General features: G+C 47.9%; 1 protein-coding gene across 2 annotated transcripts; it reads left to right on the top strand.

Moving 5' to 3' along the window:
* The first annotated feature begins 1,025 nt into the window (after positions 1-1,025).
* Positions 1,026-27,455, top strand: RABGGTA (Rab geranylgeranyltransferase subunit alpha). Of its 2 annotated transcripts, none has more exons than XM_063301622.1 (17): positions 1,026-1,086; positions 7,298-7,357; positions 7,606-7,716; positions 9,513-9,637; positions 9,731-9,918; positions 11,177-11,374; positions 16,227-16,310; positions 17,677-17,759; positions 17,841-17,942; positions 19,352-19,457; positions 19,545-19,596; positions 23,486-23,574; positions 24,021-24,109; positions 24,984-25,100; positions 26,782-26,895; positions 27,056-27,143; positions 27,246-27,455. In XM_063301622.1, exons 2-17 carry the CDS (start codon positions 7,355-7,357, stop codon positions 27,392-27,394), a joined length of 1,698 nt encoding a protein of 565 aa, XP_063157692.1. In that variant the 5' UTR covers positions 1,026-1,086; positions 7,298-7,354; the 3' UTR covers positions 27,395-27,455. The 2 variants fall into 2 exon arrangements, with proteins under 2 accessions (XP_063157692.1, XP_063157693.1); XM_063301623.1 differs by lacking the exon at positions 1,026-1,086 and adding an exon at positions 5,993-6,133.
* Positions 27,456-27,794: the final 339 nt, after the last annotated feature.

Here is a 27,794-nt window from a genome sequence, read left to right as displayed (position 1 = left end):
TTAAGTCAATCACCACAGTCATTAAGCAAGATACGTGGTCGTTAAGCAAATCACGTGGTTCCCCATTGATTTTGCTTGCTGGAAACTGGCCGAGGATCAAAAATGGCAATCACGTGGCTGTAGGGATGCTACAACAGTTGTAAGAGGACTGGTCACAAGTCAATTTTTCAGCACTGTCCTAAGTCTGAACCGTTGCTAAACAAATGGTCATTAAGTGAGGACTACCTGTATCAATAAGCACTGGTTTACCAATGAATTCACTACTATAATATGAACAATATAAGATATTATTGCAAGATACCACAAAATCTCTGCCATCCAATGACTCTTTCCTAAAACGAAGTCCCAGCCCTTGAAAGTTCTCACGATCCTTGGCAGTTCCTCTCTCAAGAGGTCAAGGAGACAGGCAAAAGAAAGGGAAGTGTGTTTCTTTTCAAAAACCTGCCTCAATTCTTTTTTTAGTTGACTCAACACTCTTACAGTAAGAGGAATATCAGCACCCACCCACTGAAACCAGCAATTATGGATTATTCATACGTCAACGTCTGACATTGCTATGAGACAGCAAGGATGGCACCAAGTCTGGGGTGAAAAGCGGGACAGTAAAAATGTGGGCCTCTTATGGGAATAACTGGACCTCCAAGCACACACCCACAGCAGCCAAGGCCTTTCCTGTCCTTTATGGTCTAAATCATCCTTCCCGCAGAACGTGACCTCAGTTAAAGGAATTAATCAGTTGTGAAATATTTATGTGCTGGAAAATGCAGAGCTTCTGAGGATGCATAGATTTAGTTTAGGGAAAGAACCTGATAGCTGTTTTCTGCTTTTTGTTTTAATCTTCCTTTGTCCTGTTGTCATCATCAGTGGCTTGAACTGTTTTGAAAGAAAAGCAGAACCGTAAAACTAAATCGCAGCGTACAAAGACTTTCTGGGAATCAAGACAAAGTTAGTGGTTCCTTCATCCCCACCCAGGAATGTTTCTTTGTTCCCTCCAGATTTGCTGCTTTTGCAACAGCAAATAAAGCAAAGATGATGACAGATGCTTTGAAGCGTAATTCGGAACTGGATTTATACCTTCTCACAAATGTCACCTGCTTGTTTGTGCCTCAGCGTGTCTTACAAGCCCAGGCAGTGGAGGTCTGTTTAGCAAACTGTGGCTTAATATGATCATTAAAAGGCAAAAAGCTCAGGCCAATGTTAGAGAATTCAAAGATGGCTTTGGTTAGGCTAACTCTGAGCGTGAGCGTACTGGCTGAGTTGCGTGGAACATCCTCAGTTAATAGTAGACTGACATTTTGACCTGATCAAGAGCTGAAAATGAGCGAGAAAATTCATACTAGTTAAGGGGAGCTTGAAAGCTCAGTAGTGGAAACTCCCAGAATTCCCCAGCCAGCACAATGGGGAATTCTGGGAGTTGAAGTCCACACCTCTTAAAGTTGCCAAGGTTGAGAAAGACTGGTATAGGCACTTCCCTTTTTACCAGTTGACCGCTGATGCATTTTTAATCTTTTTTCCTTCTCAATACAGGCAAGATCACACTTGGTGCTACATTCCGATTCTTGGCTATCACAGACCAACATGGCTTTCCTCCTATGATGTATAAAGTGAGAAGCATGATGTTCAGCTAGAGGGAGTAGAAGTCCATAAGGCAGAGATTCTTAACCTGGGGTCCCTTGGAAATAAAGTTGTAATTTTTTTTCCCATCCAAGTTCCCAGCCTAAGGTCCATGGACTTGGCTGCGATAAAAGTTATAAGCTTACTTTCACTAACCTCTAACTGAAATTTAACTTTTTTTTTCAAACATATTTATTTAGGCAGCAAAGGAATTTAGGGCCTCTGGATTCCCAAAGTATTTGTTAACTTCAATAAATTTTGCTATCTAAAATGATTATATATTAATATATATAGATATATTAAAGAAAGGTATTGTTTTGCTATTGATTGAATGGATGAATAAAGAAGCACATATATTACTATATTACATACATGTTGTTTTTAATATTTTGATTACTGTATTTGAGCATAATTGGTTTCCTTTGTAATACAATCTATATGTGTTTTATTTTATGTAATTAAATGCATTTTTCTGAGAAGGAGTCTAGATTTCACCAGACTCTCAAAGGGGTCCATAAGGCATCTGATGAAGGGAGCTGCAGCTCACAAAAAGTTCAGGCTTTTAATAAATTTGCTTAAGGGTGGTACCAGACTCCTCCTGATTTCTGGCCAAAGTAACACCTCTCCGCCTGCAATGCCTACATCAATGTTTCTCAACCTCAGCAATTTCAAGATGGGTGGACTTCAACTCCCAGAATTCCCCCACCAGCATGTTGTTGTTGTTGTTTATTCATTTAGTCGCTTCCGACTCTTCGTGACTTCATGGACCAGCCCACGCCAGAGCTTCCTGTCGGTCGTCAACACCCCCAGCTCCCCCAGGGACGAGTCCGTCACCTCTAGAATATCATCCATCCATCTTGCCCTTGGTCGGCCCCTCTTCCTTTTGCCTTCCATTCTCCCTAGCATCAGCATCTTCTCCAGGGTGTCCTGTCTTCTCATTATGTGGCCAAAGTATTTCAGTTTTGCCTTTAATATCATTCCCTCAAGTGAGCAGTCTGGCTTTATTTCCTGGAGGATGGACTGGTTGGATCTTCTTGCAGTCCAAGGCACTCTCAGAATTTTCCTCCAACACCACAGTTCAAAAGCATCGATCTTCCTTCGCTCAGCCTTCCTTATGGTCCAGCTCTCGCAGCCATATGTTACTACAGGGAACACCATTGCTTTAACTATGCGGGCCTTTGTTGTCAGTGTGATGTCTCTGCTCTTAACTATTTTATCGAGATTTGTCATTGCTCTTCTTCCAAGGATTAAGCGTCTTCTGATTTCCTGACTGCAGTCAGCATCTGCAGTAATCTTTGCACCTAGGAATACAAAGTCTTTCACTGCTTCTACATTTTCTCCCTCTATTTGCCAGTTATCAATCAAGCTGGTTGCCATAATCTTGGTTTTTTTGAGGTTTAGCTGCAAACCAGCTTTTGCACTTTCTTCTTTCACCTTCATCATAAGGCTCCTCAGTTCCTCTTCATTTTCAGCCATCAAAGTGGTATCATCTGCATATCTGAGATTGTTAATGTTTCTTCCAGAGATTTTAACTCCAGCCTTGGATTCCTCAAGGCCAGCTTGTCGCATGATGTGTTCTGCATACAAGTTGAATAGGTAGGGTGAGAGTATACAGCCCTGCCGTACTCCTTTCCCAATCTTAAACCAGTCTGTTGTTCCGTGGTCTGTTCTTACTGTTGCTACTTGGTCGTTATACAGATTCCTCAGGAGGCATACAAGATGACTTGGTATCCCCATACCACTAAGAACTTGCCACAATTTGTTATGGTCCACACAGTCAAAGGCTTTAGAATAGTCAATAAAACAGAAATAGATGTTTTTCTGAAACTCCCTGGCTTTTTCCATTATCCAGCGGATATTGGCAATTTGGTCTCTAGTTCCTCTGCCTTTTCTAAACCCAGCTTGTACATCTGGCAATTCTCGCTCCATGAACTGCTGAAGTCTACCTTGCAGGATCTTGAGCATTACCTTACTGACATGTGAAATGAGTGCCACTGTTCGATAGTTTGAACATTCTTTAGTGTTTCCCTTTTTTGGTATGGGGATATAAGTTGATTTTTTCCAGTCTGATGGCCATTCTTGTGTTTTCCAAATTTGCTGGCATATAGCATGCATTACCTTGACAGCATCATCTTGCAAGATTTTGAACAGTTCAGCTGGGATGCCGTCGTCTCCTGTTGCCTTGTTATTAGCAATGCTTCTTAAGGCCCACTCAACCTCACTCTTCAGGATGTCTGGCTCTAGCTCACCGACCACACCGTCAAAGCTATCCCCGATATTGTTATCCTTCCTATACAGGTTTTCTGTATATTCCTGCCACCTTTTCTTGATCTCTTCTTCTTCTGTTAGGTCCTTGCCATCTTTGTTTTTGATCATACCCATTTTTGCCTGGAATTTACCTCCAATGTTTCTAATTTTCTGGAAGAGGTCTCTTGTCCTTCCTATTCTATTGTCTTCTTCCACTTCCGCGCATTGCTTGTTTAAAAATAATTCCTTATCTCTTCTGGCTAACCTCTGGAATTTTGCATTTAATTGGGCATATCTCCCCCTATCACTGTTGCCTTTTGCTTTCCTTCTTTCTTGGGCTACTTCTAGTGTCTCAGCAGACAGCCATTTTGCCTTCTTGGTTTTCTCTTTCTTTGGGATGTATTTTGTTGCCGCCTCCTGAACAATGCTGCCAACTTCTGTCCAGAGTTCTTCCGGGACCCTATCTACTAAGTCCAGTCCCTTAAATCTATTCTTCACCTCCACTGCATATTCCTTAGGAATATTAGTGAGCTCATATCTAGCTGATCTGTGGGTCTTCCCTAATCTCTTTAGTCTGATCCTAAATTGTGCAAGAAGAAGTTCGTGATCTGAACTACAGTCAGCTCCAGGCCTTGTTTTTACCGACTGTACAGATGTCCGCCACCTTTGGCTGCAAAGGATGTAATCAATCTGATTTCGGTGTTGTCCATCTGGTGAAGTCCATGTATAAAGCCGTCTCTTAGGTTGTTGGAAGAGAGTGTTTGTTATGCAGAGTGAATTGTCTTGGCAAAATTCTATCAGCCTGTGTCCTGCTTCGTTTTGTTCTCCCAGGCCATACTTACCTGTAATTCGAGGTGTCATTTGACTGCCCACCTTAGCATTCCAGTCTCCTGTGATGAAAATAACATCTCTTTTAGGCGTGTTGTCCAGTAGGTGCTGCAGATCCTCATAGAACTGCTCTACTTCAGCTTCTTCAGCATTTGTGGTTGGGGCGTATATTTGGATCACTGTGATGTTAGATGGCTTGCCCTGAATTCGAATTGAGATCATTCTGTCGTTTTTTGGGTTGTATCCAAGCACTGCTTTAGCCACTTTACTATTAATTATGAAGGCTACTCCATTTCTTCTGTGGTCCTCTTGTCCGCAGTAGTAGATCTGGTGGTCATTTGATGTGAAGTGGCCCATTCCAGTCCATTTCAGTTCACTGATGCCCAGAATGTCTATCTTTAATCTTGACATCTCACCAATAACCACATCCAATTTGCCCTGGCTCATAGATCTTACATTCCAGGTTCCGATGGTGTGTTGATCCTTAGAACATCGGATTCGCCGTTCACCACCAGCACCGTCGGCTGCTAGCCGTCCTTTCGGCTTTGAGCTAGCTGCGTCATCACGTCTGGGGCTAGTTGAGCTCATCCTCTGTTCCTCCCCAGTAGCATTTTGACCATCTTCCGACCTGGGTGTCTCATCTTCCAATGGTATACCGACATATCTCTGGTTGTACTGATCCATTTAGTTTTCACGGCAAGAATACTGAGGTGGGTTGCCATTACCTTCCCCAGGGATCGCATTTAGTCTGACCTCTCTGTCATGACCTTCCCGTCTTGGGTGGCCCTTCACGGTTTAGCTCATGGCATCATTGAGGTGCTCAAGCTCCAGCACCACGGCAAGGTAACGATCCTTTGCTGAAGCCCACCAGCATGGGTAGACTTCAATTCCCAGAATTCTGGGAGTTGAAGTCCACCCATGCTGGCGGGGGAATTCTGGGGGTTGAAGTCCACCCATCTAAAGTTGCAGAGGTTGAGAAGCACTGGCCTACATGACACGGAGCTGTATGTGATTCCTTTGCCTTTGCATGTAGTCCTAGCCATGATGATTTGTAAAACAGGGCTTGTGCACACAAAGCCACTTCTGATTTATTGAATGGACAAGGTTTCGCACAATCCAGGAGCCCAGCCTTCGCTTCAACAGGAGCTTATAATGAACTCTCATTCACCACCCTCCTTTTAAGAGCATGAGAGAAAGGGGGGGAAACTGAGTAAGTCTGTTCCTTTAAGAAGGAGGACGCTCCGTCCCGCCGGGAGGTTTCAACTCGATAGCCTTCGGGCCGCAATGGTAGGACCCATATTTATCCGTCGCATCATCTTCTCCTTCCGCCTTAATTGGATTCGCCCGAAGGTGCCGACTTTTGCTCGCAGAGCCGCTACGGACGAGACCACTCGCGACCCACCGATTTCAATATTCGCCGCCTATCCCCCTCCTTTACCGGCTGGTTGGTATCGCCCCCTAGAGGCTGCTAGGATTAGCCCGCTGGCTCTTTTCCGGTTCTACACCCCCGCGGGCGTCTTCAGGATGGTTTCGCCCCTTAGAACTCGGTCTAGACTGTTCCGGAAGAGACCACTTCACGGCTTCCACAAGGGGGGGAAACAGTAAAGGGGGTTCTTTAAATGTAGCTGATTGTGCATTAGTCTGAAGGCAAGAAAAGGATGTGCATGAAGGATGGGGGAGGTAAAATGACCAGGGGACCTAACACTGCCGCCCCCAAGTTTTGTTCCGGGGTGTCTGGAGGCACAATTTGCTTTGCCCCCCTCATTTCTGCACCGGTCAAAAGGCTTTAATGCTAAAGCAGAGGCTGCATGTGCACCCTGGGCTAACTGTGATTTTCTGGGGGACTGTTGGCTGAGGTCGTGCTTGGCGCTACACCAGACGCCCGGTTTAATCAACCACAGTGGCTTGAGTTTGCACAAATGGTCAAACCAGGTTTGCACACCGGGTTAGTGTGATGCACAAATCCAGCTGTAGCATGTCTGGGATTTAAGGAGCCTGGGGTGTTAGTGGGTTGGGGCAATGTCCCTGGGGTAGGATTGCTCTGAGGTTGGGTCTAGACCAGTTTCTTTTTTAATTTCCCACAATGCCCCAGAGTGATAGGGGATGCATTATGGGAAATGAACAAGCCTTGCCACTGCTTCAGACTCTGGATCAGAAAAAAAGAAAACATTACCAGTGTTGGTCATAAGGCACCAGAGGCTAAATTAACCAATGGGAAGCACTGGGTGAGTCTCTTTCCTGTTGCCAAACTTCCCCCAAGGTTGTCGCAAGGAAAAGCTTTGGTGTGGTTGCACCATTTCTCGCCAGGTTGTAAAACCAGGTTCTGCCTCCCTTTTGGCCACAAAGCTCACAACCCATCTGAGACAAGCCATGATTAGCCCAGTCTATTTTCTGGGGTTGCTGGGAAGATAACATGGGAGAAATTCGAGTTAACTTTTTTAAAAATGTGATTGTAAACCTGCACTCCATCTGAAGGCCGAACGACTTTATACATCGACTTTGTTGTTCTCTGTAGGACTATAGTTCCTATCATCCTCAGCTTGTCTGCTGGGTAGTGGAGCTGCAGCATCACCCTTATTTCTTTTTTTTTTTCCTTTCAATTTCCTAGGATACGTAATTCATCCCTCGCTTCTCTCTTTGGAGCCCTTTCAGCTGCGCAGTCAACATGGTGAGTTCTCTGTCTACTCCAACGTTTCTCAAGCTTGGCTGCTTGAAGATGGGTGGACTTCAGCTCCCAGAATTCCCCAGCCAGAATTCCAGGAGCTGAAGTCCACCCATCTTCAAGCGGCCAAGCTTGAGAAACACTTGTCTGGTCCCACAGTCCTCCGATGAGGACCCTTCCCGGTGGTTCCCCATCGCTTCACCGAAGGAAGGTCTCCCATCCTCAGCTGCCCTCTCTTTGGTTTCCCCCACCAGCACGGAAGGCTGAAGGTGAAGACTACGGAGGAGCAAGCTGAAGCCAAACGCCTTGAGCGGGAGAAGAAACTCCACCAGTATGTAACCACCACCAAGGCCATCTTTGAGAAGGTGAAAATGTGGGGCGAGGGCTCCTCCTGGTCCTGGTCCTGGTCCTGGTCCTGGTCCTGGTCCTGGTCCTGGTCCTGGTCCTGGTCCTGGTCCTGGTCCTGGTCCTGGTCGAGAAAAAGATCATGGAAGGTCTTGTGTTGATCATGACATCTTGCCACGTGGGCCTTTGAAATCTTGGCCCTTCTCACTGAGTTGGATTTCATAATGCGTTTCATAAGGTGTTGAGAGGGACAGAGAGATGATAGATAGATAGATAATAGAAGCATGAGAAACTGACAGAACACTGGAAAAGGAGGAGGATAGATAGATAGATAGATAGATAGATAGATAGATAGATAGATAGATAGATAGATATAGATAGATTTATTTCATAATGCCCTTGATGTTCTGTGTGTGTGTTTGAGAGAGAGAGAGAGAAATGATAGATAGATAGATAGATTTATTTCATAATGCCCTTGGAGTTGTGTGAGAGAGAATGATCTATACACACACACACAAACACACACACACTGTATATAGACAGATAGATTTCATCATGGCCTTGGTGCTGAGAGAGAGAGAGAGAGAGAGATCAACGTGCCCCAGATGAAACTTAATCTGCAGATCAATAAAGTAAGAATCCATGGTTTGGTCTCTGGATTCTTCCCCTTGTAGGCTAAAGGAGATGCGATGCTATGAAATTAGCTTAGGTGGGGACTTTTGACCCGTGACCGTAGCTGCTCGAAGAAGTGCAGGGGTGCCGTGATAGCTGCTTCCCATCCTTAGCAAAGGCATTCCAAGGGTGGGTCTCCTCTTCCTCTGCCTCTTTCGGACAGGGAAAAAGAGGAATGGACCCCGTTGGTGAGCGCTATGGCAAGGTGGCACTGAGTTTTGATTTTTCTGGGGCTAACTAGTCTTTCTGCTTCTCAGTTTCAGTTTACATCAGGGAGGGGCAACTTGCAAGCAGCATGCACCGCCCCCCCCCGCCACCAACTCTAGGCCCAGAGCCCCCAGACTGCACTGCTGACATTTGCTAGCAAACTGCCATTTTGAGGCAGCATAATTCTTTGCCGTGGTTGGGGAAAGGCTGATACAGGTATGAGGAGCGTTTGAAAGCCTTGAGGTGTCCAGTTTGCATTGCAATCCCTCACTTCCATCTCAGTCACCATAAAAGGTTCCGGAACAGGCTTCTCGTGTCCCCTGAAGCCCTTGGAGGCAAAAAATAAAAATGATTTTTAAAAAGAGCAGGCCTAAACACAAAACAGAGGTCTGCCCCAAATTGACCCGGATCAAGGAACCAGGGCAGCCTGACTTGTTGTTTATTCGTTTAGTCGCTTCCGACTCTTCGTGACCTGACTTGACTGAAGATTTAGCAAATGTTGTCTGGATTAGTGTTTCTCAACCTTAGCTGCTTTAAGACGGGCGGACTTCAACTCCCAGAATTCCCCAGCCAGCATGGCTTCCTGGGGAATTCTGGGAGTTGAAGTCCGCCCGTCTTAAAGCGGCCAAGGTTGAGAAACACTGCTCTGGATCCAGACAATACAGTTAACCTAACCTAGGTTAGCAAAATTCTGGGAGTTGAAGTCCACGCATCTTGGCTGCATTCCCACAATACTCTGAGCTTAGGCTGGTCTGGTGTGTTTGCAGACACAGCCATTGCACAACTAGGCCTTGGAGCCCGTGTCGGCTCACCACATCTTTCCTTGCTTGGCGGGTGAATCGCCAAGCCCATCATCCATGAGTAACCAGAGAAGGAGTGAGCTTGGGCAGGGGGCGAAGGGCATTTGGGACCCAGCCGTGTCAACTTTCTGCTTCAGAGGAAACTGGGGCAGCTGGACAAGGAGGCCTTGGAGCTGGGCAGCAAGGTGCTGGGCGCCAACCCGGATTTTGCCACGCTCTGGAACTTCCGGCGAGAGATCTTCCTTCACCTGGAGGAGGAGGAGTGAGTAGGGGAAGAGGCTGGGGAGGAAGCTGGGGGCCAATGCAGACCAAGCCCAGCTTCTGCAGCGCCCACACCCTTGCCATCTCCTGCCAGGAGCCCGGAAGAGATGCAAGCGCTGTGCAAGGCAGAACTCAGTTTCCTGGAATGCTGCCTGCGGGTGAACCCCAAATCCTACGGGACGTGGCACCACCGCTGCTGGGTGATGGAGCACATGCCCAAGCCAGACTGGGCCCGGGAACTGGAGCTGTGCAGCAAATTCTTGGAGATCGATGAGCGCAACTGTGTGTACTTCCCTCCTTCCTCCCCTGGCGGCCCCTGGCGAACGCGGTCTCCCTCTGGCTAGGGGGAATGAACCGGTGCAGCGTTTCATTTAAGCCTCGCCCAGGCAGCTGCCTGAACCCTCCTCTCGGCTCAGATCTGACTCGAAAGCTGCATTCAGACAACATGCCGACCCCCGGGTTATTTCGCCACGGTTGCTGAACTCATCCCGTTGCCAGAGTTCGCACAAACGCACAAAGCCACCAGCTGTTCAGTCACCATTTATTTCTTTATTATTCACATTTATATAGCTGCCCATCTCATCTCCATTCTTAGGTGGCTCCACTGTGATGGGCATTCTTGCCCTCTCCGCGGGGTTGGTATATTTTAAAATTTGTTGATAATACTTTTTTTTTAATCATCACTTTTACCTTTTTATAGTGATTATTTTCATTTATTCGCTGTTTTTATTTAATTGTGGTACGCCGCCCAGAGTTGCCTTGTGTGAGATGGGTAGACATATAAATGTGAGCAATAAATAAATAAGACAGACTGACTGACAGACTGACTGACTCTGGGTGGCTGATAAACAGTTTTAGCCAGTTATGCAAGCCTTCCAAAATTTCTTCTTCCTCATGTTAGATCTGTCTGTCTGTCTGTCTGCCTACCTGTCTTCCTCTCCTCTCCTCTCTTTCTCTTTCTCTCCTTCCTTCCATCCATCCATCCAATTGAGAAGCTGCTTGACTCCAGCAGACAATCTTGGTGGTTTACATTTTTTAAAAAATGAGAAACAGTAAAAAGAAAGAAACAGAGGACCCAAGAAGGGAGGCATTAATTGATAGCAATTCTAAATATGGAATGGGCTTGTACGGCAACAGGCATGCCGTCTTGATGCTAAGTAGGACCCAGAGGGAGCAAGCCTGGGCAGGTTCCCAGCATTATGCCAAGGATCCTCCAGTTGTGCCCTGCAACTATGTTGGACTCCAACTCCCAGAATTCCCAGCCAGAGTAGGATTGGGCTGGCTGTCGATCTTGGGAACTGGAATTCAGCATGCCTGAGGAAGGCTGACCGTGAGTAAGGGCAGTGTTTCTCAACCTCAGCAACTTGAAGACGGGTGGACCAACTCCCAGAATTCCCCAGTCAGCATGGGAATTCTGGGAGTTGAAGTCCACCCATCTTAAAGTTGCCATGTTTGAGAGACACTGAGCTGGGGGGACGGGGAAGAGAATGAGGGTTGGGTGAACTCCAGTTTTGACCATTCTCTGTGGTGCCCCCTGCAGTTCATTGCTGGGACTACCGGCGTTTCGTGGTGCAGCAGTCCCAAGTGGTCCCCCAGGACGAGCTGGCGTTCAGCGACAGCCTGATCACCCGCAACTTCTCCAACTATTCTTCCTGGCATTATCGCAGCCTCCTTCTCCCGCAACTGTACCCCGATCCCCAGCACCAGGGCCGGATCACGGAGGAAATCCTTTTGAAAGGTGGTAATCTGGGAAGGAGAAGTCGGGGGCGGCACTGGGTGGGAATTAACCTTATTAATCGTAAGGGGTTCCATATTGGACAGCACACTCCCCGAGCTGCTGAAAGTGGGAAAAAAATGGATTGCAGTTGCTAATGCATTCATTCATTCATTCATTCGTTCATTCATTCATTTATAAGATTTATTACCTGCTTCAGTCCCAAGGGATCCTGGGCAATGTAGAGAATATAATTTAAATTATAATTAATTTAAAATTTAATTATAACTATATAATTTTAGATAATTTAAAAATACGTTGATAGTAATAATATATTGAGGTCATAACATTAATGATGAACCGAAGTAGTGACTCCAGTGCTGGTCACGAAATAAATTACCAGGTCTGTGCCCTGAGGAGCTTGCAGTTTAAACTTTGATCCAGGAGAGGGAAAAACAGGCGCAAGCCATTTTTTTAAAAAAACAAAAAGAGTGAGCAAGAACATTTTGCTTGTTGCTCAGCCTAACTGGGCTTCGTTACAGCCCAAAGACCTTTGGAGAAAAACAGATGGTGAGAGGTAATTCCAAAGATGCTGTGTAAGGGAATCTGCCTAAGAGGTCACTTAATTCCATCCAGCGCTAATTAATTGTGGCAAAATAAGTTTGTTGGGATATGGAGGCCCTACAGGGGTTAGGAGAATTGGTGACCTATGTCCTGTTGGCTGGTTAAGAATGATGGGAGTTAGGCCCTCTAGAATTGAGAAAAGCCACAGCTTCCCCATCTCTTGTCAGGGTTAGACTGCCCAACCCAGCTTCCAGGTTGGATGGGTAGAGGAAAGCATCCGGAGACATTAAACAGAATTTGCATGCCATGTCATACAGTTTAAGATCGCTTGAACCATGAACCGGTGGCCGACAAGGCAGATCTGCAAAACGGAGAGAGCAAAGGAAATACGTCTCTAAGCTGTCCACCCAGAGGGCATTTAGAGGACATCCAGATCACTGAAGAAAGGAGGGTTCCTTCTGGGCAACGCAGCACAGAGCCTCAGGCGCCCTGTTCAGATTCTTCAGCCCTCTGGGAGTTGAACTTCGCACATTTTAAAGTTGCCAAGTTTGAAAAACGCTGGCCTAGAGCAACCTCCCGCAAAATGGCAACCTTTGGAGGCGCTCAGGACTACAACTCCCATCCCTGTTAACTGGGAATGATGGGAGTTGCAAAGGCACCAGGTTAGGAGAGAGGCTGGCGGAGAGGAAAGGGCCCGTGGCTGGCAAGGATGGATTTAAAAACTGCCTAAAACAGTGTTCGTCAATCTCAGCGACTTTAAGATCTGTGGACTTAGCTGGCTGGGGAATTCTGGGAGTTGAAGTCCACAGGTCTTAAAAGTCGCTGAGATTGACACACACTGGTCTAAAAGGATCCTGAATTGTTTACCCCGTCCATTTGCTGTCCCTTCTGCTTGCTGCTTCTCATCAAAAGGCAAATAAATGGTCTTTCTCTGGGGCCACTCTCTTCTCCTGATCCACTCCCCGCCTCATTTTGCTGCTTTTTGCTCTTCTCAACAAAATGCTTGCAGAAGTAGACTTGAAACCACACAAGCAATTCTGGGTGACACCTCAAAAGGCAGCCGTTTCTTACCAGCTGTGGAAGGTTTCCAGAACAGCCTTTGCATAGCTCCGCCGTTTCCTTCCTCCTTCCTGATGGCCAGACGAAACCAGAACTTTGCAGGATAGATTTTACTTTCAGACTGATACACTGCCTTAATTTAATTGTGCCATAAATCAGTGCTGGACAGGTTAATGTTTCTGGTTTAGCTTTCTGCAGACTTTGAGTCATGTTATCAGATGAATTCCTTTTCAAAACAGAAGGAAAAAAATCCTGTTTCTCTTTTAAACATCTGGCAAATGACCCCGGAAGGCAGTTTTTCTCTAATTATTATTCTCCCATGCATTTCAGGGTAATGAAGGGCAAGTCTGAGGTTTAGCCCTTTCTCAGATGAAGTTTTTTTCAGAGAGGGAGGCAATGCCACGCTTTGCACGCCAAGGATCCCAGGTTCAGCCCTCACACAGGCTACCTGACCCATATCCTTTACTCATGACATGCAATAGAAGTGGATAATGTGGGTGAGCCACAGTCTGGATGGGCAAAGGATCCTGGCCCTAAGATTCTCCTCTTGGCGTCTGTAATTTTTGCTATCTCTCCAGAAGAAGTCTCTTTGCCTTTTCATTGCTAGTAAAGCTTGCCTGTGGCATTCCCTCACTGAGAGGATCCTAGCCTTGAAGCCAAATCTTCCAAAGCTTTTATAAACCGTACTTGAGTCCACAAAGAGGAAAAATCCAAGGTTATTATCCGTAGGGAATCTGGAGCTGGCCTATCTGGTAACACGGGGTTCCTCAATGTGGCACCCTTGAGATGGGCTGGGACTTCAACCGAAGTTCGTTATATGAAGTCCCAGCCCGCCTGGAGGGTGGCAGATTGAGGAATGCTTGTTTACTAATTTATTTATTTTAAGTGGAATGCATCCAATGTGAGGGTGTCCATTTTTTCATGTTGAGTGAATCCAGTCAAATTATGTTTCATGTGGAGTGAATCGCTTTTTTCAAGTGGGAATCGTAGAAGGATAGGGTTGAAAGGGACCTTGAAGGTCTTCTAGGCCACCTCCCACCCGGCCCAGTGCAGGAGTCCTCATGCCATTCTGGACAGACAGCTGAGGAATCAAATTCCTTCCTGACCTGTTATCTGCAAGGAGTGTGGTGGGGGGAAACGGAGAGTTCTCAAGCAACGTGGCCTAATCAGAAAAGGAACTGGTGAGTTTCGTTCATGTGAAAACAGGCTCTCTGCAAGCTTGCCCTGCCCAATTCCCTTTTAGTCCTTTTTAAGAGAAGAGAGCAGCTCCCCAGCCAAGCTCTGGCACCACTGTGGTCCTCAAAACCTGATTTCCCTGCAATTCATCCTGCTGTCATTTATTCCTGGAACGAGATCTCTGCTCAGGGGTGTGCCTGCTCTGCTAAAGACCAGCCAATTCAGGAACCTTCTTTCTGTTTTCTAATATTGTCAGCCCCACCAGGTAGACCAAACCAGGAAATCATCTCCACAGGAAGGCTAAAACTATGTTTATGGAGATGGGCTCTAATAACAGCATCTTGGCAGGTCTGACTGCGCTTGACGTCTTCCTCCACCTTCTTATATTCCAGTGAATCAGGGAGCTGTCTGTCTGAGCTGCTCCTGAATATTTTCTGGACTTTAAAAATGTGTTAGCCCCTTTTGCATAGACAGCAGCACTCGCATTTCCCCATCAAAGTCTTATTTTCTGGCTCTCTTCAAACCCTGAAGCTTAAGCTGTAAACTCCTTGAGGGCACTGACCTTGGTCCTTAGAAAAGTACTCAAAAACCCAAAACCATCCATGGCACTTTCTGTAAGTTTCATCTGTTTGTTTTGCTTTAGTTAAGACTCTTCAGGGGGGGAGAAAGTGCAGTCTCTGAATTTCTGGCATGGAATTCAGTTGGTCTGGTTATTTGTTTTTAGTCCCCACTCAAGTCTGCTTCTCATTTCTTTATTTAAGTTTATTTGCATGCTGCCTCTTCCAGCAGTTTCAGGTAGCAGAGCTGTCTGCTTGTGCGTGTGTTCCCAAAAGTCAGGATCGCAGCTGGGACCGTGCAACTGAAGCCATGCGATGAAGGGATGCAGCTGCCATCATGAGCCCCCTCCCCAAGATGCCCCTCCCAGGGGGCTTAAAATAAATAAGGATAAAGCACACACCCCCCGCAAATATTCATGAAAACAACAAGCAGTTAAACCCTGTTCAGAAAAACATTGGATGAAAATGGCAATAAAAACTTGCTTCTGGGCTGTGGATTGAGGGACTCGGATTGGGGAGGGGGGCAACAGCGCAAAGGGGCAGAGCTGCATCATGCATGTCCGAAATGCCATTTTGGGGAGGGGGAGGGAAATAAACAAACTGGTGAGGTTTTTCTTTCCCTTTCATGCCTATTTGAGACCCCATTCTGCCTCAAAAGACTGGGGACCCCTTGCAGGTCGGGCCATGTGAAGGCAGCAGGGGACCCCAGATCAATCCCGTGCAACGGATGAAATTGGAGCCCTGGTTCTCCTCTCAGCCTGCCCCCCAAGTTTGGAGAGGATTAAATAAGCAGAGAATAAGAGTCACTAATCCCTTTGGAGGAGGAGAGCATGAAAGCGTAATTAATCATAACTTCCCGCAGGGAGAGTGATGGTTCCCCAGGCAGGGTCACTTTTTCACCTCCTCCTCTCCTCTTTTCGTTGGCTTTTCAGCCTGTCCCCCCCACCAAACATGCACCAGAGCCCCAGAACCAAAACCAAGCTTGCCACACCTGTGTGATCTCAGCTTTGTCATGAACTAATAAAATGTTGAGTGGTTTTTGTTTGGAAAAGGCAGAACACCCAGCTGTCGAATGCCAGCCTCGAAATGAACTGTGCAGGATATGCTGCTGTTGTGCCTGAAGCACTTTTATCTCTTTTTTTTAACTGTTTTTTTTTTTGTCCTACCTGGTGTGGTGCTCTTGTTACATCCAAGGAAGAAGGTGTGCCCTACTCAAAAGGAACCAGACCAGCAGTCTTTTGGGGGTGTCCACTAGCAGCAGTGTCTCTCTTGCTTAAAACAAACCGAGTTTTATCCCTTTTCTTGCTGGAGGGAGACTTAATCCCGGGATGGAATCTGGGCCAGGTTTTCCAAGCCTGGTACTTCCGGATGGGTTAAAAGTCAGCTCCCATGATGTGGCATTAGGGACGTGAAAGCTTTAAATGGATGCTCCTGGTGGATTTTAAGTGTAAATGTCAGTTGCTTCTTGGCAAGCGCCAAGAAACCCAGTTCCTCTCTGTTTAGCGACCCTTCCCTTCCAGAACTTGAGCTGGTGCAAAATGCTTTCTTCACGGACCCCAATGACCAGAGCGCTTGGTTCTACCATCGCTGGCTGCTGGGCAGAGGTAGGAGACAAACCAGCCATCTAGTTTCCTTTGAGGGAAATTCAGCTTCCGGCAGATTCTGGGGAGGGGGGCTTTGGGTTTTTCAGGGCTCCCCAGGATATGAAGGGGGGCGACACAAAGGAGAGTCTTGAGCGGGGCTTGGAAATACTTTATTGCACATCTTCTTGCCTTCTTAAGTTATGTTTTGGTTTTGGTTTTGGTTTTATAATAATTTTATTAAAATTTTAAAAATACCAAGATAAAAAGCTACAGGTAGTCCTCACTTAACAACCACGCATTTAGTGATGGCTTGGACTTACGACAGTGCTGGAGAAAACGACTTATGACTGGTCCTCACACTTAGGACTGTTGCAGCATCCCCGCGGTCACATGATTGCAATTCGGGCGCTTGGCAACTGGTTCACATATATGACTGTTGCAGCGTCACGTGGTCACATGATCACCATTTTCGACCTTCCCGGCCGGTTTCTGGCAAGCAAAATGGATGGGGAACCACATGATTTGCTTAACGACTATGTGGTTCGCTTAATGTCCACAGTAATTCACTTAACAACCGCTGCAAAAAGGTCTTAAAATTGGGTCAGATTTGCTTAATGACCGCTTTGCTTAGCAACCAAAATTCTGGTCCCAATTGTGGTCATTAAGCGAGGACTACCTGTAATACAAACTAAAAGAAATGTAGAAAGAAAAGAAAGATGCAAAAAGAAAGAGAAAAAAGAAAGTAAGAAAGAAAGGGGGGAAAAAAGGCAGATGTATAAAAGATAGTTCCCCCCCCTCATAAATAATGCCAGTGACTTAACACCTTCTCTAGTATTTCAGTGAAAAAGAAAAAAAAAAATCTCTTCTTCCCATACCTCACCCCTGATCAATAATCAAATTATAAAAACTCATCTTTCAGTCCTCATCAGCAGAAGTCTGTTAAGAGCTACCAGAAATAGTCAGATGTGTATTTTAGCCTTAATCAAACAGATCCATTTTATAATCCAACTTACGGCTTTCTCTAAAACGCAAAACGATAGAAATCTCTCCCCGGTAAACAAATCCTTAAGACCTCAGGACACCAAGGATTGTCTCGAGCCCAGCTCGGGGGGCCCGAGGATCTTCCAGTTGCCGCTGCAGACGATGGTGGCTGGGTGAAAGGGGGCAGAAGTCAGAGGCCTTTATTTCAGCTGCCTTCCTGGATTATGGGCCCCTGCGGGTGTGGGGGCCCCTTCAACGCTCCAAACCCCTCAGCCATCACGGCTAAAAATTCTGGGAGTGAAAATCCACACACCTGGAGGGTGCTTACCGTAGAGCAGGCGGCTTTAAACCCACCTTCCCCTCCCAACTTGGATGCCTTTGTTTCCCCCTTCTGTTCCTTCCTCAGGTGACCCGGAACCCACCATTCGCTGCATCTACGTCAACAGGGAACACACCTCCCTGGCCGTGGCCTTCTCCCACCCTGTGGCAGTGAGTTCCAAAGGCTGAGAAGGAAGGAGGCTCGAAGGAGTGTGTCTGGCCGCAGTGACGGTTCCCTCCTCTCCTTTTTAGGTGGCCCCAGCATCGCATGACCTGATTGTGTTTGGAGATGAATCCCCCCTGGTGGTCCGCTGGCACACCCCGGATGGAAGGAATAAACCCGGACTTATGTGGGTATCTTTCTAGGCTCAGCTTGACAAGGAAGGATTCCCTGTGGGGAAGACGAATATGGAGAGTTGGAACAAATTGGAGCACAGGACGCTTCCCGTTTTGGAGAGAATTTGTCCAGCCATTGTGGATTTATGGGGAGCAGAGAAGCGAATGGGGGTGTCCTTTAGATATGTACAGGTAGTCCTCGCTTAATGACCACAATTGGGACCAGAATTTCAGTTGCTAAGCAAAGCAGTCATTAAGCAAATCTGACCCAATTTTACAACCTTTTTCGCAGTGCTTGTTAAATGAATCACTGTGGGCGTTCAGCAAACCACATGGTCATTAAGCAAATCATGCGGTTCCCCATTGATTTTGCTTGCCAGAAGCCGGCCGGGAAGGTCGAAAATGGGATCATATGCTGGCTAGGGAATTCTGGGAGTCGCAGTCCACCCATCTTAAAGTTGCAGTGAGAAACACTGCATTGGGAGCTTCCTAAAAGGGAAAATGATTCCCACAGGGTCTGTTTAGCAAGATTCCTGGAGAAGAATGGGCGGGACTAGACTAATGACTATATAGAAACTATTTATTGTATACTTTAGGGTACTTTCTGATTTTCTTTCGAATGACCTTGTCATGGTCCAGCAAGGAGGCGGCTCTTTTAATGAATGGCAAAGAAAGTTCCAGCTGGCTGTTTACGTGCTGGCTTCCTGAATCTTTATCTATCCAGGAACCCACCCGTAAGGCTGATTGGAATAATGATCTAGATACAGTTTAAAGAGGCACATCATTCGTAAACCGAAAGCAGGGTGAAGGATATCTGAAGTGGAAAGGAGTTCCAGGAATAGAAAAGCAGGGCTGGGCGTCTGTTTTCCAGGGCGGGCAGGCAGACAGATGGATCTTTTCCCATACAGTGGTCAACAAAACACTGAAGATGGGCGGGGGGGAAAGAAGAAGAAGAAAAAATTACACAAAAGCTTAAAAAAACTACAGTTTGGGAAGCATATGTAAATACCTTTGTAAACCTAAAACAGGAGGAGGAAGGAGTAATAGGGATATTCCCCGCCTTGAGTTATTTATAAAAATAATAAAGGTGGGATAGGAAAGAAAGAAAGAAAGAAAGAAAGAAAGAAAAAGAAAGAAAGAAAGAAAGAAAGAAAGAAAAAGAGGAAGAAAGATGCAATTCGAATTGCCTGTATTTAGTATTTCTGTTTAAAAAAAAATTCTGAACTTGCTCAGAGGTTCCCCTCTTCATCTGAGAGTGAGAGTGGATCTGGAACCCTTTGGGGACTCAGAACCCAGCCCCAGACCAATGACACCAGTTACGATTTTGGGAGAACTGGGGGGCATGAATTTGAGGAAAGGGGTTAGAAGCAGCTCACTTGCCCTCTTCTAGAGTTCTGGTTTTTCCTTAAATCTGGCCACCTTCCCAGCTGTGTGACTTGCCGACGTCTGCTCTCAACGACCACTGGCCTCAGCACACCTTTCGGGTCCTCTGGGCTGAAGGACGGGTGCAGAAGGAATGTGTCCTCTTCAAAGGTGATCCGGCGGCCTCCCCCCATCCCCGCAACATCCCTGGTTCTGCAGCCTGACGCTCAACCCCGCTCTCTCTCCCCCCCCCCCCAGGGCACAAGGACTGCTGGAGCCAGGATTCAGTGACGGAGGAGCAGGTGTTCAGGTAAGGAGGGGCCAAGATCTCGGGACGGGGGTCTTTGGCTGGGTTCACACAACACGCTAAATGAGGCTGAAGCGGCTTTGGGGTCTCTGCACGAGAGGTGAGGCAGGGCATGGTGCAGTTTATTGGATGGAGCATCACAGGAGGTTTGGCTGCTTTTGCACGAGCCCAGCGTGACGATGTGAGTCTTCGTTTTTGTCTCAATGTATGGGGTGAAAACCACCTTTGCCAAGCACTTTCCTATCAGGAAAGGCTGCAACGTGGGGGACATTTTAGCCTAGAAAGGAGGCAGACAAAAGGGGACATGACTGTGGGGTGCAGAATTAAGCATGGTGTGGATCAGGTGGACAAGGGGAAGCTTATTTTCGCCTTCCCAAAACGTTAGAACCCGTGAAATTGACTTCTGGAAGAATCAGGACAGGCCGAAGGAAGTATTTGTCTGCCCCATGCATAATTCAGCGTGAATTCACTACCACGAGACATGGGGCTGGCTACCTGCTCGGCCAGCTTCAAAAAAAAGGGTTGGACTAATTCTTGGAAATTGTGGGGATCGCTGGCCGTTAGCCGTGACGGCAGCGAAGGCCATTGCTGAGAGATGAGAGGGCATCCTTGTGCAGTCGGTGGGCCACGGGGAGAACAGACTGCTGGACCAGGTGGGCCAGGGGTCCAATCCAGCAGGCCGCAGCTGATGTTCTTACGTTCCCCTGGTCTTGCCCAGCATCCCATAAATCCTTATTAATGTGAGCGGTTCAGTCCATTTTCGAAACCAACTGTCCCTTTTCAAGAGGCGCCACAGCTCCGTCTTAGCTATGGAAGCACCTTGATCCAGCCAGATCTTCTGTGGCTCTGGAATGTTTTGCCCCCCGCCCAATCCTGATACCAGCCCACCTGCCTCTCTTCCTCCCTCCCTCCCAAATCTAAACTAATCTCTCCTCTCAGCTCCTAACCAGCCAAGGGAGTGCAGACTGGTGGTTTTGGGGGTCTGCATGGAAGCAAGGCTACATGACCAGCCAGCGAGAGAATGTGGCAGAGCACCCATCCCATGTGGGTTCAACTGGAGCCCTGGATGCCCCAGATGGTCTGATTCATAGGTGCTGCTTGCCAGTTTCCCCTCTGTGAACTAGGAACCACGCTTGGAGATACGTGCCATAAAGTGTCGAGGAGGCGCTGCGTGAAGAGCAGACGTCCTTTGAAAATTAGAAGTATGTGACTTAATAATAAGATGGCTGCTCTCCTACCAAGACACAGGGGTGATGGCTTTGGGGCAGTGTTTCTCAGCCTCAGCCACTTGAAGATGGGTGGACTTCAACTTCCAGAATTCCCCACCCATCTTCAAGTGGCTGAGGCTGAGAAACAGTGCTTTAGGGTACAAATCCTGCTAAATGCCCAGTTGGCTCACTGGTTTTCATTAATTAAGAAAAGAGTCATGCCAAGCCCTACTCAGCACCACGCAAGCCTCTGTTGGGAAGATGGTTAGCTAATCCGTTTATAAGCTGCCTCCCTCAATCACTGCAGCAAATCTAGGCAATGAACAAGAGCGAAGAGGAGGACAGGAGGAACCTATGTGGGGAAACAACGCAACTGTTGTGCAACCTACACACATCGGTTGATCACATTCGAGTCAATGGGCAAAGCAGGACCACAGATCCCCTTTGCCTGCGGCCCAAAGGAGCCAGGGCTTTTCAGAAGGCCCCTGAGGACTTCGGCGGGACTCAGCAAAGGCCCCATTCTGAGATCCCATTAAGGTGGCCGAGCTGACCCCGCTAAACTCCTCCGGGACAGGCAGACAATCGCAGAAGGGTGCTCCTTCGGTACCAAAAAATAGAGCATTTAAAGAAATCACATCCTATACCTGCCACCTGCAATTTGATCAGGCAGCAGCCTGGGGAACTCAGACTTGTTTCCAATTTTCAAATATTTATTAGGTTTATATCCTGCCTTTCAAACAGAAGCGCAAGAGGGCTTATGTAGTGCCCCCTCCTCCCATTCTGCCCCTCCTCCCATTCTGCCCCCCCTGTGAGGTAGGCTGAGCCAAGCCGGGACTAGAACCCGGCTCTCCCCGCTGCTATCCAGCACCTTCCCCACCAAATCACCTTGGTCCTCGTCCGTTCTTGGGCATCCGCAGCCCGTTTTCAGCAGCGGGGTTGACCAAGATGTTGCCCTGAGCTGGAGGAAGGGGAACCCCGCTCAGCTGGAGGTGCCAGGAGTGATTTATTGGTAAACCTTTTCTCGGGCACGAGTCAGGCTTCTGCAGCGCCAGCCGAGGAAGTGCTGAGCTCTTCCTGAATCATCGGGGGGAAAGAGATCCGCCAGGGTGAACAGGTTGGGAGTTGAGATGTGCTCGTCACTGCTCGGTGGGTGATGCCATTTGTGAAGGGTGGGGTGAGCGAGTTTGGATCGGGCTGCCCGAGAAATGCCCTGAAATTGCCCTGAAAGGGGAGAGGGGGCAGGCAGTCGCATAATTGCAGCTAAGCAGCTGCAGGCCGGCTCAGAATGGGGGTCTGGTGGGGTGGGGGGGGCAGGCAATGAGATTGCAGGTAAAAATGGAATCCGCTTTTTTGTAAAGGAAAGGGAATATTCCGAAGTTAGCAAGTGAGTTTTATACTGCCTTGGTAAGCAAAGTTTTCTCCTTCCAGGGTGGTGTTGGGGCGGAGAGGGGGGTTTCTCTATAGACCTCAGTAAGGGAAGTGTCCCCCCATCTCCTGGGGACAGTGGGAGATCTCCAACAGACTTCAGGACATTTTCCCCTAATCTTTCTCCTTACATTCCCCCCACAGGAGGGAACCTTCTACCTCTGGAGCAACAGAAATTAATCCTGCCTCACTTTCTTCCTTGGTGCCTTTCCTATTTTTGAAAAGGGATTTTTCAACCCCCGCAAATGCTCAGGTTTTGCAACTGTTCCTCCCAGACCCTGCCTCTCCTGGCTGGCTTTTCCAAGATTGCATTCTAGTCCGGGCGGGGATGGGCGGGATTAGTCCGTCTGTCTCTCTGTGAGTCCGATTTGGGCAGTACCTGTTTAGAATGCAGGAGGAAGGGTGCAGGACAAAATGATTCCCAGGATCTGTCTGTAAAGCTACAGTCCATATTGCATACACCTTGCATGTAGAAAACTAGCATGTTCGGGAAAAGGGTTCTAGCTTAGCCTTTTCTCTCTGCTAGTTTTCTGTGACTAGTGAAAATACCTATATCGTACAGTTTTGCAATACCTTTCAGAAGGAGGTTTATCTGTTCATTACTGGTTTAATTGAATTTGACCAGAGAAATATGATGAATGAGTTGGAAGAGGTAGTAGTTCATAATTGCCACCCCTTCCTTCCTTCCTTCCTTCCTTCCTTCCTTCCTTCCTTCCTTCCTTCCTTCCTTCCTTCCTTCCTTCCTTCCTTCGTCTTTCTTTCTCCCTCACTCCTTTCCTTTCCTCTTTAGTTCCTTCCTTTTCCCTCTTTCACTTTTCCTTCCTTTGTTGTTAAAATTCCTTCCTTCCTACTCTGTCTCTCTCCATCTTTCTTCTTCCTTCCCCTTCCTTCCTTCCTTCACTGTTGTGGTCACTTTCCCTTCCTTTGTTAAAATTCCTTCCTTCTTTCTCTTTTTCCTTCCTCCCTCTCTATTTCCTTTCCTTTCCTTTCCTTTTCCCTCTTTCACTTTCCCTTCCTTTGTTAAAATTCCTTCCTTCTTTCTCTTTTTCCTTCCTCCCTCTCTATTTCCTTTCCTTTCCTTTCCTTTTCCCTCTTTCACATTCTCTTCCTTGTTAAAATTCCTTCCTTCCCTCTCTGTCTCTCTCCCTCCCTGTGGCCAGAACTCTGGCACTCGCTTCCTCTCCTTGTCATGCCGTGGCCCAGTTTTTCCTAAGAGGACGGTCCCTTTCCTGACCTCCTGTCTCACTCCTGTCTCCCAGGTGTGAGCTGTCCATCGAGAAGTCAACTGTCCTTCAGTCTGAGCTGGAATCCTGCAAGGAACTGCAGGCCCTGGAGCCAGAGAACAAGTGTAGGTGTCAGAGAAACTTCATTCCCCCACAAAACGTGTGGATTGTGAGAACAGACCTCAGTTGCAGCAACGAATGCTTTTGCTAAGCTACTAGGCCTTAAGGCTGTAGAACATCTGGGCATTAGCCGTTCACAAGAGCTGGCCATGGGACCTCCAGTCTCACAGCATCCTTCAGGACTAGCAGCTTGAAAGATAAACTGCTGTTCCTTCAGGTGGTCAAGGCAAGAGAGTGTTAAGAGAATGTTTATGGTTTTTAGTGGGACCCCAAAGGCTAAATTAGGGGAGAGGGAATGAAATTGCTTTGTGATTCCCTGCAACTCTGTCCCCCAGAAAGTATGCAGAATTAGCAAACTTTTGCAAATGAATTGGCAGCAGTGATTTGCGTTTTGGGGGGTGGTTGGGGGGTAGCTTGATTAAACCTGAATCTGCCCTTTTTTCCTCCTTAGGGTGCCTCCTGACCATCATCCTCCTCATGAGGGCTTTGGACCCCTTGGTTTACGAACAAGAGACCCTCGGCTACTTCACAGCATTGAAGGTCAGCCTGGGAGGAGGACACCGAAGGGCAGTGTGCAGTCACCGCTTCTCCATTTGGAAGCTAGCATTGTGCATGTAGCATGCAACATTTTGCAGCCGTCTCAGACTTGGCTCTCCCTAGTTCTCTTGTAGATAATGTCATAGAGCGGGGAGGCCCTTTCAGACTTGCAAGATTCTGTTACTGCAGTGTTTCTCAACCTGAGCAACTTTAAGATGGGTGGACTGCAACTCCCAGAATTCCCCAGCCAGCCATGCAGTCCACCCATCTTAAAGTTGCTCTGGTTGAGAAACACTGCATTAGGAGCTTCCTAAAAGGGAAAATGATTCCCACAGGGTCTGTTTAGCAAGATTCCTGGAGAAGAATGGGCGGGACTAGACTAATGACTATATAGAAACTATTTATTGTATACTTTAGGGTACTTTCTGATTTTCTTTCGAATGACCTTGGCATGGTCCAGCAAGGAGGCGGCTCTTTTAATGAATGGCAAAGAATGTTCCAGCTGGCTGTTTACGTGCTGGCTTCCTGAATCTTTATCTATCCAGGAACCCACCCGTAAGGCTGATTGGAATAATGATCTAGATACAGTTTAAAGAGGCACATCATTCGTAAACCGAAAGCAGGGTGAAACTTGGCCACTTTAAGGCCTGTGGACTTTCCCAACTCCCTCGCGTGCTGGCTGGGCAATTTTGGGAGTTGAAGTCCACCCATCTTAAAGCCGCCGAGGTGAGAAACATTGCTGTAGCTTTACAATCATTAGTCCTGACCTATATGGCATTGGTTTCCTAGTCTGATCTACCTTGATGGGTTGACAGGCCAATCTTGTTAACACCACGCCCTTCATGGCCCCTTCCTCTTCTCTGGTTCCCTTCGGCAGGCGGCAGACCCCATGCGCTCCTCGTATCTGGACGATCTCCGCAGCAAGTTTCTGATTGAGAACAGCATCCTCAAGATGGAATACGCCGAGGCTCGGGTGGTGGACCTGTCGCAGAAGGTAGTGGGCAGCGGGGTCTGAATCAGGCAAGGAGGGCCAGGAATGAGTGATGGGGGCCCTGCAGGTGGGCAGAACTAAGAACCAGGTGATATTCCAGACAGCGTCCTCAGAGACGCGAGGGAATGGCAAGGAACACTATCACCAGGTTAATTCTCTGGGTGCCAAAAGCAGGGGACAGGTATCTCTTTGCAGGTTATTATGGTGGATCGCACAGTCAGCCAGGTGTTTTGGCTGGATTTGGTATTTTCGTCCACCTGTCGAGTCCTTCACAGTTATTATTACGGGCAGTCCTCGACTTACGACTGTTCATTTAAAGACAGTCCGAAGTTACGACAGCCTCAGGATGGGTGCTTGATGGCCTGTAAAGCACTTCCAAGCGTCACAAAACATTGCACACACCCCTGCGGTCCCATGATCGAATTTTGGGCACTTGGCAACCGACTTGCATTTATGACTGGTTGCCACAGCTCCCCACAGTCATGTGATCACACTTTGCAACTTTTTTTGCCGTTTTCCAACAAAAAATGCCCATGGGGGAAGCTGGATTCGCTTAACAACCACAGTGATTCGCTTAACGACCGCTGTCAAAATGGTCGTAAAATCAGGTCCGGTCACGTGGTGACTCAACTTAGGGTCGCGACAACTTACGATGGAAAGTCCAGTCAAGGATTTGTATAGCCGCCCATCTGATCTAAGCAACTCTAAGTAGTTCAGTTAAAAACAAAAAACGAGTTAAAGGCCAACATACAAACGTATAAAAACTGTCCATAATCAATTTAAAAACCTAAAATCATGATTGGCAGCAGAATTCACTCTACATCAGCTCAGTACAGTCCCTGTAAGAGCTCCCCACCGTTGCCATTAACCGTTGAGGTTATCAAATCAACATCAGACCGGGAATGGGCTGCATCTTCTTGCTGAACAGAGAAGCTACCCAAACACCAGACCTCGTTACAGCAGACCGGCAGCCCCGCAGAACTGTGAAGGGTTTGTTCCTCCCCCGCATGCGCACACACGTATTTATTTTGGTGTTGCACATGAACCCTGTTTTCAGAGGCTAAGCTGCAGAATGCCCTTGCATAAGATGTGGCAACCAGTTCCTCTTATGTGGCTTCAAAGGGAAATTGGCTAATGTGTTGAGGTGTTCCTCAACCTTGGCAAGTTTAAGATGGGTGGACTTCAACTCCCAGAATTCCTCAGCCAGCCATGGGAGTTGAAGTCCACCCATCTTAAACTGGGCCAATGGGATAAAACAAGAGGCAAGGTGCTTCGGGGAGGGCAGGCGGATATGGGTGTCTGGAATGAAAGAATGCCGGTTTTTCTCCAAATGGGACATAGATTCTGCGGGGTGGAAGAGCAGCTCGGACTGCGTTTGGCGCCTGAGTGAAAACCTCCAGCTGACGATTGTGGAGGGAGAAACCGAGGGCTGGATGGCCGACTGGCCTTGTCCGGGCTGGTTGCACGTTGGTGCCTGATGCCTTTTTTCGGGCACGCGCGCAAGGTGAAACAGCAACGAGGGCTTGTGCAAATCTCACGTTCGTTGCGATTCTGGAAACCTCAGCACAGTGCAGTACGTCAACTGGGTCTGAAAGAGTGGGAAGAAGGCGGGGAGCCCAGCTGGCTTATCTGACCCCCCCCCCCAATCTTTGCCAACCTTTCCCCTGCTTCTTGCTCTTCTCAGGGCCTTACCACCCTCTGCCACCTGGAACACCTCTTGCTGGTCACGCACCTGAGCCTTTCAGACAACCTCTTACCCACCTTGCCCCCCACGCTGGCCATGATGCGCTGCCTGGAGGTAAGGCCACCCCCCGCCCATCATCCCCTTTCTCAGCTCGGCTTCCCTGACCCGTGCCCGCCAGCTGTGCCCGGGAACCTTCAGCCCCTGGTCCCTGGCGGGCTTCGTTCCTGAGCTGCAGGAGGGGCTGCATCTCTGACTCTTCACCTCCCTTCCCGAGGTGCTGGAGGTCGACGACAACCAGATGGAGGGCCTGGAAGGACTGCCCCCCCTGCCCTGCCTGGAGGAGCTCTCTCTGCGCAACAACCGTATCCTTGTGGCTGTCCTGAACGGGGCTGGAGAAGCTGACCGGCCGGGTGGGCTGGGGCACCTCTGGGCGAACTCTCCTTAACTCCGCTTGCCTCCTTCAGGGATCCAGCAAGCCTCAGCCCTCCGGAGCCTGGCCGCATTCCCCACCTTGGCTCACCTCAACCTGCAGGGAAACCCGCTGTGCCAAACTGCGGGGATCCAGTCGGAGCTTGCCACACTGCTGCCCAACGTGACCACCATCCTCACTTGATGGCCTGGTGGGGAGCCGCCGGACACCCTTAATTTATTGGAAATTAAAAGCATCCCAATCACAGGCTTTGCGCTACGTGTCTGTAACAGGGACGTGGGTCACAAATTGGGCAGTTTGGGGGCCTGTTTCGGCTTCCTTGTCTCTGCCTTCCACACACATATATACAAGCATAATCTTCACATGCACATACAGGTAGTCCTCACTTAACGACCACAATTGAGACCAGAATTTTGGTTGCTAAGCGAAGTGGTCATTAAGCGAACCCAACCCAATTTTACGGCCTTTTTGCAGCGGTCATTAAGCAAATCACTGCAGCCATTAAGTGAGCCATGTGGTTGTTAAGTGAATCACGTGGTTCTCCATTGATTTTGCTTGCCGGAAGCCAGCCAGGAAGGTCAAA

This window comes from Candoia aspera, chromosome 4 (genome assembly GCF_035149785.1).
Source record: "Candoia aspera isolate rCanAsp1 chromosome 4, rCanAsp1.hap2, whole genome shotgun sequence".
Taxonomy (NCBI): Eukaryota; Metazoa; Chordata; class Lepidosauria; order Squamata; family Boidae; genus Candoia; species Candoia aspera.
Note: the sequence above shows the minus strand (reverse complement) of the source record. Positions and strands in the feature narration are given on the sequence as shown.